This window comes from Thermobia domestica, chromosome 7 (assembly GCF_964235325.1).
Source record: "Thermobia domestica chromosome 7, izTheDome1.hap1.1, whole genome shotgun sequence".
In the NCBI taxonomy this organism is placed as follows: Eukaryota; Metazoa; Arthropoda; class Insecta; order Zygentoma; family Lepismatidae; genus Thermobia; species Thermobia domestica.
In genome coordinates, this window is record NC_137460.1 from 256,368,579 (window position 1) to 256,386,372 (window position 17,794).

Genomic DNA, 17,794 nt, shown 5'->3' on the forward strand with positions numbered 1-17,794 from the left:
TCTTCCTACATCATTTTATTGATGTTAAAAACAGTTTGCAGTTAGTTTAACCGTTTTAAGTATATGTTATACACTATTTTCGATAGAATTTTGCTGTTTAGTATCTCAAGCAAACCCGCGAAATTTTTACGCTTGTTTAAAGAAGAGATAGAGCTGAAAACAGTTTCTTGATTCCTACAAAGAAATACTTTACACGTAGAGCATCTAATCCTAGCTGAGTTGGAAGAGCAACCTGGTAAGCGACATCGGTTCTTTTTAACTTGGAGGAAATTCTAGAAGATAAAGAACGCTTTTCCTTCGTAAATCGCCAGATGGATGCGGTACGATGGCTCGTGCATATCTTGATTCTGAATGAGGAACGTATTCCGGATCAGTAGTATCTTCCTGTCCATCATCTTGAATAAGCCATTCTTCTACTTTCTGTCTGAAACCTAGATAATCTACAATATCTTTCACCGGAGTCTGTAGTCCTATTTGGTCTCGCTTATATTTAATCCAGGAAGCTGCGATGGAGAAATCAAGAAAATGCATAATTAGTCGAACCGTCCATTTCTTAGCGCTTGAGGATATTCTGTACATGCCAATTATTCTATCGAGGAGGTCTACACCTCTCATACTTCTGTTTTACGGTTTAATAACTGCAGATCGCTGAATTTCTTCATATGGTTTTCCTTTCTTTGACCATTTACAGATATCCATTGGATTCGAAGTCTCTTTGGATAATACGAGTCACAGGTCTATTACCGTACCATTTTACGACAGCAATCTGCCCGTCATTTCTCACAACATGATCGATCCTCTGGTTTTCCTCAAGCCGGTTTCAAAGAATAATTGGACGGTATGCTTCCTTTTTGAATGGTACCTAATCCTTAAAATTCGCATGAAAGTGCAACATGTGAAGCAGTGGAACTGAATAAAAATAGCGGTTCATGTAAATAGTGGCGCCTGTAGGCAGGGTTTTACAGAGCTTGATTACTGATTTTCCACGAATACCGTAAACTGGGGTGATCTGATACAGCTGTAAATTTTAAAATGAGATAATAATGCCTTATCAAATTATATTCCAGAACTTTTTATATACGGCATATAATTGTGAGGCATAATGTTTGATAGATCATATTGTATGCTGTCTGATCTTTATTGGCACTTATATTTTGCAGGTGAGAATTAAAAAACATGGTGTATCGCTTCACCCCACCAAAAGGGGGGAAGTGAGACAGAAGAGTTATTTATAGGTATATATCACATCAAAGCAGAAAAGGGGTCTTCTGAGGCATACTAGAAAGCTACAAAAAATATTAAAATGTTCCAAACTGTATTTCTATTATACATGCGATATAGTTTACATATATTTAAAAGTAGAATATAAGTCCTATATGGTATATTCATACTATTGTTTCATGAAACATTACAAAACTGTCCTAACAACTACATAACCCTACTGATACCAATTGTTTTCGGAATTCACTAACAGCAAAAATATGATAGGAGTCCTGAAGAAAAAGAAAGTGAACTAAAGACAGTAAAAGTTAGTAGTAAAACAGAAATATGGCACCATATTAAGGAGCACTATATGAGAATTCCTTACGTCCGTAGCATAATGGTGTGGACACCGGAAGCTTGGAAACCGTCGTTTGGATACACGACGCTTCTTTGTTTAATGTTGGGCCATACAAATGTCTTTATGTGCCCTGTATAGTTCCATAAATTTTACTTCTTCAATTGTGGTGGTTAGAGTAGAATTTTCGGCAACCACAACTTGTGAGACATATTGTTTCTCCTTGCCTGTTTTCGAATCCTTCAATTTAACAAGGGTACAGTTATAGTCGCCCTCCCTAAGATTAGATAAGAGACACTCGGGAAGTTTCTGTATCTCCTGCTTCAATTTCTGATATGCTAACAGTAGCATGGCTCGATGGATCGTCCGAATCCAATTCACCCGCTGTAGAGGTTCCGGTATCGGTTCCAGGGACGCTTTTTCTAGGCTTAACAAGCAATTTCTGACTTTTGGTAGTTCTTCTTCCTGTTGTTTTAGTTGCATATCTCCACTCGCGCAGATGATGAATCAAACTTTCATCCATGAAATCTTCCACTGTATTCACGTCTTCACCATGATTAGGTAGCTGCTTCAGGATTTCATTGCTATCCAATGGGATAATTCCTGATTTTCGGAAGTCCCTTCGGAAATATTTTAGGCATGCTTGAATTTCATCTGGTATCCTGTAACAATGAAGAGAATCAATTTACTGCGTGAAACAGTGTAGTGGGAGCATGTGAGACAGTGTATCTCATCACCCCAAAAAGTGCGCAAAATTACGTCTCAGCCTACTACCAAAGTAATCATTGACAAATCAAATTAATATTAACACAAAAAATTACAAAACGTTATGGCTTACCTGTACGGAAAACGATGATCTCCGTAGACCTCCCGAAGTATATTACATTTTAGGGGTTTCCGGGACCACAGAAACACAACAACAACAATGTGTAAATTTCAGTTCCGGTATCTAAGTATCCGAATTCGTAATTATCAAGGATTTTGCCACCTTTGTCCTAGTATAAGAAGTCCAAAGGAAGACCATTTGGTGTTGTTACAACAAAATTTTTTGTACCACAAGAATTTGGTTTACCTTCTACATATTGACGGGTAGATACCCGTCAAAATGGTATAATTTGTTTATCTATAAATACGTCTCTCGACCTTGGATTTAACCTGGACCTGTTAGAACTTATTTGCACATTTTTCGTCCTGTAATACTGAAGAATCCTCTCTAATTTTCAGATTAAGTCTCAATTGAAAATATCTTTTTTTGTGTGTGTGTTTTTGCTAGCTACAGTTTTTACTCTATTCCCCGCTCAGAGCTTACGGAAATCCGGTTTCCGTTAAATTGGTTGGTATTGTAGTATGTTATGTATTTTGGCCCCCTGATGAAGTGTCTCAATGGGCACGACGCCAGAAAGCCCCACGTTTTTCAGATATCTGCTGATTATTAGCGTCACTTAAAGGCGTACATTCCATCATAAACTGGAAATAATAATTAGGTCGACATTTCATCTATGAAGTATGAACGAGTTTCGCTAGGGTATGCTAGGGCTTTGTGGGTCGGTGATTAAAAATCCGAGGTTGGTTGACCTCCATCACATCAGGTTCAAGGACACTTGAAGTTCAAATCGAGAGGCAACGTTGCAAAAATTTAAACAAAAAGTACCTAAAAGTTTTTCGAGTCGCTGGATCAAATTATGTCATTCTCTTGACCCGACAAGTTCATTACAGGGTCATTTCAAGGTCAAACTTGAAAAACCATCCGAAAAATCGGAAAAAGTCATGGATAAGTTTATAGAGCAGTGGCGGATCTAGAAGGTAAAAACTGGGAGCCAGCCAGAACCCAGACTATGATGGGTATATCATAAGTTTACTATAAACTTTCAAAAATATATAAATAATAGCTTTAATTATTTTTCTCTTTAAAAAATCTAGGTGCCGTAGGTCCCCCGGCCGCGGGCTAGTTGATTACGAATTCGAGGTTGGTGCTAATCCAATTTACCATTAATATTGTCCATTTAGTTTTCCAGTCAGTCATTTACAGTGTCTTCTTCAATAAAGATTTGTTTTGCATCTCACATCTCATCATTCTTGAGCTTCAACCTTCAGTATTGTACCTTTATTTACATCTTTGTTCATTACGATTACCAGCATCTTATATGTATTGCAGAAAACCTTAAATGAGGTATTTGATTTGATGTTGATATCGAGCTCATCCTAAAAATCATAAGACAGTAGCTACATGTGCACAACCTAATGTCCTAGCACCGGACTTACAAGTGAAATAATACCCTATATCGGACCATCTTGTACTTCCATGCCTGGCAATTTGCCGTCATTCACTGCAAACCGTCAGCAAAGCTGATATCGAGTAGCCTTTCTAAATCTTGAAAAGATTCTAAACGGTAAGAATCCTCCTGGATCACCACAAAACCAGATCTATGATTTTTTTTTAAATTTTTCGATGGTTTCTCAAGTTTGACCTTCAAATGAACCTGTAATGACCTTGTCGAGTGAAGAAAAAGACATAATTGGATCCAACTTCTCAAAATCATTAACGTACTTTTTGCTCAGATTTTTGCAATGTTCCCTCTCGATTTGACCTATAAATGATCTTGAACCTGTCGTGATGGAGGTTAACTGACCTAGGATTCGGAATCAGCGACCACAAAAACCCTAGTATACCCTAGTAAAGCTAGTTCATACTTAATAGATAAAATGTTGACTTAATTATTGCACATTATTGTGTTTTATGTCGTCTTGAAGGGCTGGGACTTAAGGCTTTCAATTTTTTTTTTAAATTATGGGATTGAAGGAGTACTAAATTTCGTGCTGCCTGTTTGGAGGAGGCAATGCAGGGACCGAGGAGGTTAAACAATGATCAATCGACAGAGTTTAAAAATCATTCTTCCCAATCAAAAATGAGGTAAGTCGCAGATTCCACTACCAGTATCGAAACATATAAGTTTGTAAAATTTACGTAAGTTTTTATAATTGTAATGCCAAGAAAATCAATTTGTAGTGTTATCCTTAACGGTGGGCAGTCTGTTATCTAATGAGAGGAAACTTAGTTTAACCGTATATTAAGTGTTATTTGAATTTTTCTTTAGGGATATAATTTTCCAATGGCTTATTCAATACGAGGTGATTTAAGAAAATAGGCAGGAAAAATAGCTAAATGTATGCTGTTTAAAGTGCGATGTTCATAAGTATCTAACTAACTAACTAACTCTATGGCCTATGGAACCCGGAGGTTCAGTGCCGCGTTCACAAAAGCTCTCCACTGACTTCTATCCTTAGCTAACTGGATCCAGTTTTTACTTTGTATTCCTATCTCTGCGAGATCCATCTTAATGTTATCCTCCCATCTGCGCCTAGGTCTTCCTAATGGTCGTCTTCCTATGGGTCTACCAGTCAAGACTTTGAAAGCGTTTCTACTTTCTTCCATTCTAGCTACATGACCTGCCCACCAAAGCCTCCTAGACTTGACGACCCTAACAATGTTGGGTAAACCGTATAAACTATGTAGTTCCTCGTTATGAAGCTTCCGCCATTCCCCATTCTCGTTCCTCTTGGGTCCGAATATTCTTCTCAGGATCCTGTTTTCAAATACTTTCAGTCTATGTTCTTCCCTCAGAGTAAGCGACCATGTTTCGCAACCATACAGAACAACAGGCATGATTATCGTTTTATATATTTTAAGCTTCAAATTCCTCGACAGAATTCGCGATGACAAGAGATTTTGAACCGAATAGTAACACGAATTCCCTGCTTTTAGTCGACATTTAATTTCTTCGTGAATATGATTTTCCTCTGTTAATATTGATCCTAAATATTTGAAAGTATCCACTTTATCAAAAGTATTATTTAATATTTTAACGCCTCCACAATTTGCCGTATTACGGTCCCGACGCACTTCCATGTATTTAATTTTCTCTGCATTTACTTCTAAACCCATGTCCCTGCAAGCGTTTAATAATATCTCTGCATTTATTTCTACTGTTCTCCTATCATCCCCTATTAAATTTACATCATCAGCATATGCCATAACCTGGTGAATGCCGTTCAACTCTAGGCCCTGGTTGCTATCTTTGATTTTCCTTATGGCGTATTCCAGCACAAAGTTAAATAATAATGGCGACAACGCATCTCCTTGTTTCAGGCCATTTTCGACGTGGAAGCGCGTGGACAAAAATTTTCCTACCCGGACTTTACTTTGGGATTCACTTAAACATATCTTAATTAATCTAATTAGCTTTCTCGGTATTCCAAGCTCTGTAAGAACGTTGTATAATGTTTCTCTCCTAACCGAGTCGTAAGCCTTTCTAAAATCAATAAATAGTTGATGTACCGGGGTATTGTATTCCCACTTCTTTTCGAGTATTTGGCGAATGGTAAATATTTGGTCGATAGTTGATCGATTTCGTCTAAATCCGCACTGATAATCTCCAATAATTTCATCTGCGTATGGGGTCAATCTTGCTAACAGAATATTTGAAAGGATTTTATAGGATGTTGACAGAAGAGAAATGCCTCGATAATTAATACAGTCAGTTTTGTCGCCTTTCTTGTGAGTTGGAACAATGATTGACTCTTTCCACTCTTGTGGCAATTCTTCCTTGTTCCAGATAAGGAGAATGAGTTTGTGTATCTTGTTCCACAATTTTTCGCCTCCAGCTAAAATTAACTCAGCCGGAATTTCATCTACACCCGGAGATTTGTGTTTCTTTAATTTCTTTATAGCGGCTTCCACTTCTATTCGATTGGGTTCTGGAATATACGGTTCTGCGGTGTGTATCTCCTTTTCTCCACGCACATTAGTTTTGGCTGCATGTTCAGCAAATCGTCAAAGAAATCTTTCCATCTATTTAAGAGGCTATCCGTATCAGTGAGAACTGTTCCGTCAGATTTCTTTAATATATAAGCACGAGGTTGATAGCCTTTCTTAAATTCGCTGATCCCCTTATACATGTTCCGAATATTTTTATTTTAGCTTTCAAAAAATCCCGTTTCTTTGTTCTAAAAGTTTTGGAAGTTTCCCGCCTGATATCTGCGAAATTTTGTGTAGTTATTTCATTCGGATTTTGTAGCCACCGTAATTTTGCCTGTTTTCTCTTCTCTACTAGTTTAATGCATTCTTGGTCGAACCATGGTTTGTTCCTACGTATTTCCGCGTGTCCCAGTTTTTCTATTGCTGAACTTTTAATGCTATCTCTAATTTCAATCCAAGTATCCTCAACACTAGTGCACTCTGAGTCTTCTAAAACCGAGAATCTATTCGAAACTTCAATCTGGTTTTCTCTCTTACCTGGCTCTCTTCTAATTTCTTTAAATTAAATCTCTCCGTTTCCGGACATTGAGTATTACCTTTATTCAACGATAATCTCTTCCGTATTATCGCTGCTACCAGGTAGTGATCAGTGTCACAATCAGCCCCTCTAAACGACCGGACGTCAATTATGCTAGATTGTCTTCTTCTATCTACTAAAACGTGATCAATTTGATTATGTGTTTTTCCGTCTGGTGATGTCCAAGTGTATTTATGAACGTCGCGATGTGGGAATTTTGTACTCTTCACGATTAGGTTTTTGGATGTTGCAAAGTTTACGAGTCTAACACCGTTGTCATTACTTTCCTTATGCCAACTTTCGTTCCCTATAATCGGTTTGAAAATATCCTCTCGTCCTACCTTCGCATTGAAATCCCCTAATAGAATCTTCATATGGTATCGCGGGAGTTGGTCAAATATCCGTTCCACTTCTTCGTAAAAACTATCTTTTATATCGTCACCCTTATCTTCAGTTGGAGCATGTACATTTAAAACAATAATATCACACCACCGTCCCTTAAGAGTAATAAAAGAAAGTCTGTCAGTAACAAATTCAACCCGTTTAATTGCTGGTAATATTCGTTTGTGAACAAAAAACCCTGTTCCTAACTGGTGATTTTTATTTCCTTCCCCGTAAAAGAACTTAAAATTTCCGGAATTCTCAGATCCATTTCCTTCCCACCTAACTTCCTGAACTCCTACTAAGTCCATCCTGTATTTCTCTAACTCACTCGTTACAGATTTTAACGCGCCTGCCCTATAAAGACTTCTAATATTCCATGTTCCAAATCACACGTCCATTTTCTTTTGCTGATGTCGTGCCAAGTTATCAGTCCTTGTCCGAGGCTTTTGTGAATGTTTCTGAACAAGTGCCTTTTTTTACAGGATGAGGGTGTTAGCCTTACCCAAACCCCCAAGCTGGAGGACCACTCCTAGTCGTCTGTCCGCGACTGCCTATTCAGTATATTTGCAGCTAACCTCTATATCTAGAGGCCTTCTCCTCGATCCGCAACCTGAGGACGCGCCATGCCGTGGTGACAGGAACCCACGTTACGTTCATAAGTATCTATTTAAGAAAAATCTGGTTCAAAAGCTTGGCCAAAACTACACTCAAATCGGCATTATTAACACCTGCCCAGCAAAGATACTAAACATAACGCTTCTGACGAATATAGGGTCATTTTTGACCCATCAATATTTTAATTTTTTAAAAAGGAAAACATAGTATTACTACTACATTTCCAATTAATTTAAAACTTGATATTAGTGATGTGCCTATTGGTCTTCATTGGCGAATCTAGAAGGTAAAAAGTGTGGGGGGGAAACCAGAACCCAGACTATGATAGCTTGTATAAATTTTCAAAATATATATATATATATATATTCAATTATTTTTGTCACTCAAAAAACTTGGGGGCCTAGGCTCCCCGGCCCATGCTAGAAAGGCCATTGTTGGTCTTGGTCTATTTTACAAAATATATACTAGTCCATCCAGTTTGATATTTACTCTGACCGGCAATGTTACCAGTTCGTGAAGGGAAATTTCCCGTTCGTGGACATGAAATTTTCCAATATGATTCAATGTTTACCGGAAATAAATAAGGCACACAAATACACCCAGATATGCATTTTTCCATTTGTACATGTTTTGAAGAAAATTATTTCGTATCCTACAAATTTGGAAGGAAATATGCCGCATTCCCGCCGGATATGAATTTCCCGTTTCGTGGGAATTTTTGACACCTGGCAAGACTGTTGACATGTTGGAGCATGCATGCTAAGGGAATGAGTATAGAATAGAAATGATCATGGAGAATAAGAAAAATGGCAACAAATAGAACGGTGTGAGGTAGACAAGATAAAATATCCTCTACATTAACAGCGGAGACCTGGTCATTGAAGATCCGGAAAAAGAATTGTTTATTTGTGGTTGACAAATAAAGAATCCTAAGGATGTAGAAATGCTACTGCATGGTACGTAGGTTAAAAGAAGCATACCTATTGTGGTGGCCAGAAAAAGGAAGAAGAAATAGGAAAAAAATTAAATGAAACATTTATGTGTCAAAACTGACCAGATCCCCGTTGGGCGCGTGTTAATACTTTGCCTCTTAAGAACTGTAGTGCTTTAACAGGAAAAGTGTTGTGCTATGTGTTCAATCTGTTTAGAAAAAGATTATTTTCCCGGTAAATGAAGGCAATGCAAAATGATACCAATATTCGAAGGCGGTTGGGCTAATACTCCTAGTAATTATGGACTTATATATCTATACTTAGGAAAGTATCTAAATTAGATGAAAACTGTCTCATGCGAGGTTCGTCAATATGTAGAAAGCAATAATTAGTTTTATGAACATCAGTATGGATTTACAAATGTCAAAAATACAAAAAAAAAAAAAAAAAAAATCCCATAGCTAACTGAAAAAGCATAGAAAGACAATAATGCAAAATGGACTGCATACTTGATATTCGAAAAGCTTTTGACACCATACCACATGATAAATTATTACTCAAATTGGAAAGAATAAGCATTAGGAACAATTCATTAAATCTAATTAAATCTTTCTTTAGAAATAAATACGAAAGGGGCCGTAAATAACAAGACTTCTAACTAATGTAAAATTAACTGTGGTGTTCTTCAAGATCTTTGCTTATCGCAGTTATTTTTCGCTATATTTGTAAATTCTTTTGTTAAATTGGATTTAGAAGGAAACGTTTTGATATTTGCTGATGATATGGCCTTTATTGAGCATGGAAACACAGTACAAGAAGTCATTAATACAACAAAGATTTAGAAAGAATTAGATTTTAGTTAATTTGTAACAATCTCAGCATTAGTACAAGTAAATCAAAATACGCGATACTTAATGGACGAAACGGTAATCGAAAAACGAAATTTGTAGCCACGAATACAGCTGTGGTGATGAAAATAAATGTAAATGTATTACATTAAAAAGTTTAGATATATAAGTATTTAAGTATGTATTTAGACAATAAACTTACTTGACAAACACACATAAATCATGTTAATCAGCAAAATTAGGAAAAATCAAAAAGTACAAAATTTAATATTATTACAAAGAAATCTGACGTCTCTGCACTTTTTTCCTCTTTCGTGAATTCGCATATAATATACGGACTCTCTGTATATTATATACGAAATACAAACAATTATTTAGGCTATGAGACCAAGTGGCAAAGAAAAATGAAGTCCTAAACATAATTCCGATAGACAATCTGATTTTGCAAATAAACTTATTATTACCAGTTAGGGATGGCCTAAAGTTTTCGGATCCGAATATCGGATCTGGGTTCGGATCTCGGATCTGGATCCGTTGCAATATTTACATGTTGCACTTTCTGTCGAAGTCTCTTTAGTAAAATGTTTCCAAGTTTGACTTCTTCCCATTTCAGAGTATACCGAATTGTCTGAAAACTGATGTAAAGGTTAACAAATTTTTCTGTTTAGCTCCTCTTCGAAACTTAATGTTAGGTTCACATTGAAAATATTTATTTTATTCTTAGAAAATAAACTTTATTTTCTCATATACAAATAAGATAAGGCCCTTCTAATCGCAGAAATACTAAACTAAACAAACTCTTTATTAATAGTAGTTTCTGACTCACTAGAGTCCAACCATCAACAAATGTAATAATGAATATCTTTTACTTGGAAGGTATATACAACAAAAGATATAGACTGGTTGGCGTGGAACAACAGTAGATTTTTAAACATACACACGAGAATTTCTGGAGAGCGATATGGTTGTGTTCGTTGTATAACTTTATTACCTAACTTATGGCTTGCCCTTCTGAGGTCGGGAGTTTGTTGGAGTAAATATAAAACTGATTACTGTTATTTTTTCTTCACCCGCCAGGTTTCTTTAATCATGCATTGCAGGACGTAACCAAAACATATGCATCGTATCATTAAAGCGTTTTGTGTTTTGTATATTAAAGTGTTCAAAAATATTTAACATATTCGCATTTGTTCATGTGATCTCTGGTTCGATTCTCGGTGGGAACATACATGAAAAAAATTGAAAACTGAAACAATATGAAAATAGTATTTAAAAGTCAGGAAATTGATATTAAAACTTTAGCTATTTATTGGGACTGTAAGGCTGTAGTTAAATTAACCCACACGTTTCGTGAAGTTATATTACATCAATATTGTTTATTTACTATAAGCTACCAGATACGTCCTCAGAGGCCACTTTACACTGTAGTAATCAAGAGATGAAAACATTGGAAAAGGAATGGAAGGAAGGTCTCCAGAGCCTTAGTACCAACCTAGCATTTGCCCAGTATAACTGAGGAACAACCCTGGAAAATCCTCGGTCAGGATGGCTGGTCTCCGAATTCGAACCCGGTATTATCCAATTGCGAAGCATGAATCCTAACAAGTAGCTTGAGCTCGCTCCGTATTATTATTACTTAATTAACTAATGTTTTAAAATTAGTGCCAATTAACCCTACTTTCTTTATTGCTGATGTTATAGTTAATAAGCCTACATGAGACATCAATCCCCCATCAAGAAAGAATACTAGAACTGAATTCAGGAAACGGGGGTGAAGAGATTAATTAGAATGAGGAAACAATGTACGATGCAAAAAATGAGTAATTATGACTTCATCACAGATATATTCACTTACATACGTCAATTAATATATCTCTGATACAGGGCACTCTTACTTTCTATAGTGGCAGGAAAACGGCCAGCTTTTGCAAACGAACACAGTAAGCACGTGCTACCCGGACCCAATAAGATCCGGATCCGGATCTCGGATTCGAACCTCAGATCCGGATCTCGGATCTGGATCCGAAATTCGGATCCCGGATCTGAGTCCGTATCTCGGATCTCAGACTCGGACTTTATTCGTATCCAAACCTTCATCTCTAATTTTGATAACAAACTTGAATATCTAATATTCGTGAAAAACAATTTCAGGAAGTCCTGACAGTGAAGAAGAAAACAGAAAATTAAGACGAATATTGGCTACTCTATTTGCTTCCCTCAGTCTACTCAAAAGATGAAATGCATACCCTACTTAAGAAGAAGAAGAAGAAAAAAAAGGATCCGGATGAGTTCGGATATCGAATCTAGGTCTGGACCTGGTTCCAGTACCGAAATTCATACCTTGGATTTGAAACATCTAAAACCGGAATACAAAACTCGAATATTTAAAATTCCTCAAGAGAGCTATTTCATTGACAGCTGAGAAAACAAAAGACAATTATTGACTAGTTTTTACGTGTATTTATCTTGCTCAATCTGCTCAAAATATCGAATCAAAAAGATGTAATAATTACTGGGTAATTCACAATATGAGCACCGAGAATAAAGCACGAATTTTGGTGCCTCTTATCTATATTTAAAATTTCGGATTCATACATAGAATCGAGCTGAATACAAGATAAATATTTGATATCTGGAAACCGGAACTTCTGCTAGTACGAAGATTGTAGCCGATGTAATACGAACGGAAAGCACTTGCACTAATTTCGTACTACTTTGGAGAACACTAGAAACTAAATAAGATAAATATTTTTTTTCAGGGATAAGTCACGCTTTAACACGACTTTTCATGGGTGTTGTGTTCAAATACCAAAATTATAGTGGGGATTTGTTTGAAATACAGATACTTTCATTTTTATTTCCAAATTTAGATCCGGGATCCGAAACCAGATCCGGATTTCAGATTTGGTTCAGAGTTCGCACGGAGTAGATTACTTAGTGTTGCATCCAGGTAAAGCGGTACGCGGGTGGGTATATGATGTGTGTGGACTGGATCGATAGTTGTTAATTCACGTAGTTTCTTTAACAACTCACGTTTCGTCGTGGCTATATGCAGTGCCGTGCCATGGAAAATCAGCGCCCGGGGCGAGAGTATACGACGGCGCCCCCATACATATATTCCAAGCAAGTATTCCTTTTTTTCTCCCTAATTTTGCGTCTCCCTGCTTCGGAGCCCCGGGCTGTTGCCCCGCTCGCCTCTTCACAGGACGGTACTGGCTATATGGTTAGTGTTATCTCCCGTTGTGAGAAGGAGGCTAAAAAAAGGAGCGTTAAGCTGAAAGCAAACATTACTAATGTTAGGCTAATAGCAAAAAACCTGTACTTCCGTCAGACATTGTATTCGAAACTCGGCTAAAAGTAGAGTAGATATTTAATTTCGAGACTTAGCGATAAAAAGAGAAATATATGGATACGTTTAAGTTTACTATTATATTAATATAGTAAGTAATTCCATATTTTGGTGTTTGAAATATCTTGAAGTAACACAGATATTTAAGTTATTAGTAGATGTAACTTCGGCTAACATAAAGTACACATTTTTTTCTTCCCAAGTATCTTATTACAAATTGTATATTACAAACCCCAATAGAAAAAAAAATGTTTCATAAATCTGATTCTTATTGAAAGTTGTACAAAAACACCTAAGGTGATTTCACTTGAACTGCAGTTTTACCTATGAGAAACGAAAAATCACGAATCTATGATACACACATTATTAATCTTCATATTATATGTCTTAAAATCAACTTTCTAATGTATCAGTTAGAGAACATAACCTATTTTTCTACCATGGGGGCACGGTGGCTTAGTGGTAGAGCGCTCACCTCTTGTTCCAAGGATCTCTGGTTCGATCCCAGGCCAAGCGAGTTCGTGATGGACGACGTAGTGTTCGTGGGTTTTCTTTGGGTTCTCCCGTTTCTTCAAACTTTTTTCTAATTCCAGCGATTCTTTCATCATCATCCACTTGCAATTCATTCGTTTCGATTAGCCCTCACTGCACAGCTGTGGAACGCTACACTAAAACTTTCCTATGATTTTATTTCTGATATATATATATATATATATATATATATATATATATATATATATATACGTATATACTCATATAACAATAGTGCGTATTTATTTGAAATAGAGATTTCATGACTTGTATTTATGAAGTTTTATGGTATTTTACTTACAGCAACTCGAAAAGAAATTTCATTTTCATTTCTGCAAATACCTTTCATGATAGCTCCACAATAGCTTCATTTAATTTTAATTCATATAACTAAAATTTAAGAAGCAATAAATCCTACTTTGTCTTTCTCTCTGAATTGCATTCACTAGTACCATTCACATCTTATTACACTTCACAACATCGTAAAAATCAAAGAATAAAATTAAAATTGGTTTAGTATTTTGTGAATGACAGAAAATAATGCAATTAATAAGTTATTGTTTCCGAGATACTGTTTGTTGTTTAACAGTTCATCGCCTAAACGAATTACCATATTTGCAGGTGTATTTAGAGAAAATGATAAATATATAGACAATATAAAATATTTATTAATAAAATACTGCAAGAACTAGAAAATTACACAGATTCTTATAACGTTGATCTTTAATTTGTCTAATATTTTGAAAAATGTAGAGAAAAAAGAGGGAAGCTAGACAGCACCCTTTTACCCTGAGATAAGCAATGCATAATAAAAAATTACTCTAGTTATTCCTAGGTATATTGTCCACAAATAAATTCGTATTCCTAAAGTATGTAAAACACAATACATTCAAACATTTTACAATACAATACACAATATATAAAACAATCATCAAAGTTTTATTTAGCCCTATGTTTCTGTTTCTGTTTTTTTTTTTCAGACTTTAGAATGCATTTAACACTTAAGCTTTTTAGATGATTAATTTTCTTATTTAATCCAAACTTTCTACATGCATAAAACACACAAAGTAAACCTTCTGAATAAATATTTTTATGTTGCTTTATAATAATATAGTATAAAAAGACAAGAACAATTATTTCGGATCTGGTCCACCCAAACCAAATAATCATATTATTTATAGGACTTCTCCGCAGTGATTGGATTGCCGAGAATTAAAATGAAGTCAACTACACCATTTACCAAGATCAAGACATGGCATTGAAATATCCTGGGATCGAATCCTTGGTCCTTCCAAGTGCCTTGTTTTTCTTTCTTGCATATCAGTACATGTTGAAACATTTATTTCACGAATTTCACATCTAATATATTAATATTTTTTGAGTTTTGTGAACTGTTACCTTTCTACTTGATTTACGTTACCTATCCATGTATAGTTATTAAATCGAGCTTGGAATAGGTATATTGTATAATGAGTATGAAAGTTTTCCAAATAAACATAAGTGAGAGCAAAAAATTTGATAAAAAAGGTAAAAGAACTTAAAGGCTGATTATGTATATCGTGAAATAAAATCTCTAGATAAATACTAAACAACAACAAAAATAAACAAAAAAGAAGAAACTTCGTGAACCATGATCCAAAACAAAATAATCTCCCTCCGTCGAAAGCGCCTCCATCCATATGATACCGCTTCGACCATTGAACTTCTGAAGAGAAGAACCTGGAAAGTTCGATTTGTTAACCGTACATTTTAAATTTTATTTTATTTTTGTTAGGTGGTCGAAGAGTCTTTCAAACTTATGAATGGACAAGATAGAGGTTAATAAGTATCATATCATCTTTTTTTTTTTTATAGAAGAGAAACGAACAGGAATACACATTCACTACTAGTGACAAGACAATAGTACACAAAAAAGTGACCAAAAAAATATTTACTATTTTAAAAATAATAATAATAATAATAATAATAATAATAATAATAATAATAATAAAGAAATATTTCTCCTAGATTTAAGGTTACATTCTTCATTCTTCGTAGCCAAACATGTAAATTAGGAAGAAACTCATGCATCTTTCAGATTTTTATTTAGAAAAATTAATTTATCGGCATGTTCAGGTGTAAGGCGACTTCTGTTGGCTGAAATAACCATTCCAGCAGTTGAGAAAACTCTCTCCGCTGGAACAGATGTTGCTGGGATAAGCAGATACTTTTTAGCTAATTTCCCTAAGTTTGGAAAGCGTTTAGAATTTTGTCGCCACCATTCCAATGGACAGCGTGATGTGGGTAAAACAGGGTCAGTTAAATAAAGTTTAATTTCATCATCTACACTTGATTTTGTAGATTGCTCGTACTCCTCTCCCAACAAAAGATTAATCGCTGATTCCATATCAGTTTTTCTGTCGTCAGAGGAAGAACTATTGTCGCGAGACTCTTTTTCGGTTATTTGCTGCAATTTACTCTTTATTTCACTTTCAACTAGCATTTTATAGATGTCTTCAAAAAATATTAACTTTTTGTATCGCGGATCAAGAAATGCAGCTATTGCATACAGTGATTTGCATAAATAATTTGGATTTTTCAAACCTAAACGATCTTCTAAATTGGGTTTGATTGTTTTTTTTCATTGCAACAATCCCATTTTCTTTTCCCTCACTTACGTTCTCTCTCTCATTTTCCTTTACAGATAAGTGTTTATTAACCAAAGCAAAAGCAACAGGGAGCACGACGGAAAGTGTTGTGTGTTGTTCACTGCAATTTGCACCGGTTTCAGTTGGGTTACTAATTGTTCCATTAATTCCCATTTATCTTCTGTAATTTCTAAAGATCTATATTGTCTAGGTTTTGTTATTTCCCTGTCTGTGAGAACATCTGTAATAGCTCTCCTTTGTTCTATTAATCTTTGCATCATTTCAAACGCGCTATTCCATAGTGTTTGTGTGTGTTGGATAAGTTTGTGACGCGGTAAATTTAGAGCTTCTTGTCTATTAAGAAGTTCTTTGGTAGCAATTGTGCTGTCTAAAGTGGTTTACAACTCTACTTGCTAACAATAAAATATCAGCAATTTCAGTGGTCTCCAGCCCTTTGTTAACAGAGAGCTGGAGAGTATGAGCAAAACATCTTATACTTTCAAATGGAAGCATATTAAGGGCGGCAACAATATTACTCGCGTTATCGTGAACAATCCCAATAACTTTTGAATGGATATTCCATTCTTCACATACTGAGAGAATATAATCTGCGAGATTTTCTGAAGTGTGTCGTGCTTCAATATCTACCGTCTCGAAGACATGACTACGGAGAACAAAATCCTCTGTTAAGTGATGGGCCGTGATGGTTACGTACGACTGAGATGCTCTTGATGACCAACAATCAAATGTTAGAGCTACAGTGGCAGTTTTGTTTACCTCATCTTTAACACTATTTTTTACAGTTTCATAAAGACGTTCAATTTTCCTGGTTGCCGACTGACGCGATAAAATATGATAATTTGGTTCAATTTCCGAAATAAGTTCACGAAACCCTACACCTTCGACAACAGAAATTGGCATGAGATCTAACACAATCATCCGAGCAATTTTCAGATCGATTGTATCAGACCGCGTTGGTGGACATGGCCTTGTATCCTTGATCAATCCCATGAGTGTAGTTTGTTTGAGGGATGTTTTACGTCGCTTTGGCGTGCCAGATGTAGAAGTTTCTGGTGCTCTTTCGGTCTCTACATGGATTTCTTTCCCCCTTTCTCCTGAACTCGTGCGCTGGAGTGAACTTGTTGATGGTCCTGGAGATGGTTCAGGTTCACTAAAAAAAAAAAAAAAAAAAAAAAGTTATCAAACTTATTTCACATTAGGAAGAGAAAACGGTGACTGTGGTAACAAGCATTCAAATCTAGTACGAAGGTCCCTGGTTCAATCCCAAGCAATATCAGTTTGTGATGGACAACAATCATGACATGAATTTCCTCGTGGGTTTCAGTTTCCTCCCACATTCTCACATCACCAATACTTCCTTAATCATTTACTTTCAAAGTCATCCGTCTTCTTTAAACCTACAAGACATAATGCGGGATGTTAAACTAAAAGGTTTCATTACACACTGAAGCAGTACTACTTACGCATTTTAGATCAAAAATAATTACTATTTGAGTAAGGACCTTTTTTTAATGTCTTGAAACCGGAAGTAGAGGTGATTCGTTTGCCGCACGTACTTGTATATATAACTTGCAAATAACGTGCACAATACTTATT

At 35.8% G+C, this 17,794-nt stretch overlaps 1 protein-coding gene across 2 annotated transcripts in view; it reads right to left on the reverse strand.

Annotated features, from left to right (window-relative positions):
- Positions 1 to 1,402: 1,402 nt before the first annotated feature.
- Positions 1,403 to 17,794, reverse strand: part of LOC145690843 (uncharacterized) — a 112,356-nt gene continuing 95,964 nt past the window's right edge. The window contains exon 3 of one of the 2 annotated variants that reach the window (XM_081766198.1): positions 1,403 to 2,220. In XM_081766198.1, the coding sequence (XP_081622324.1) occupies positions 1,842 to 2,220 (379 nt within the window). In that variant the 3' untranslated portion in view covers positions 1,403 to 1,841. Of the gene's footprint in view, positions 2,221 to 15,053; positions 17,349 to 17,794 lie in introns of those variants that run through there. The other variant, XM_081766196.1, reaches the window with a different exon arrangement.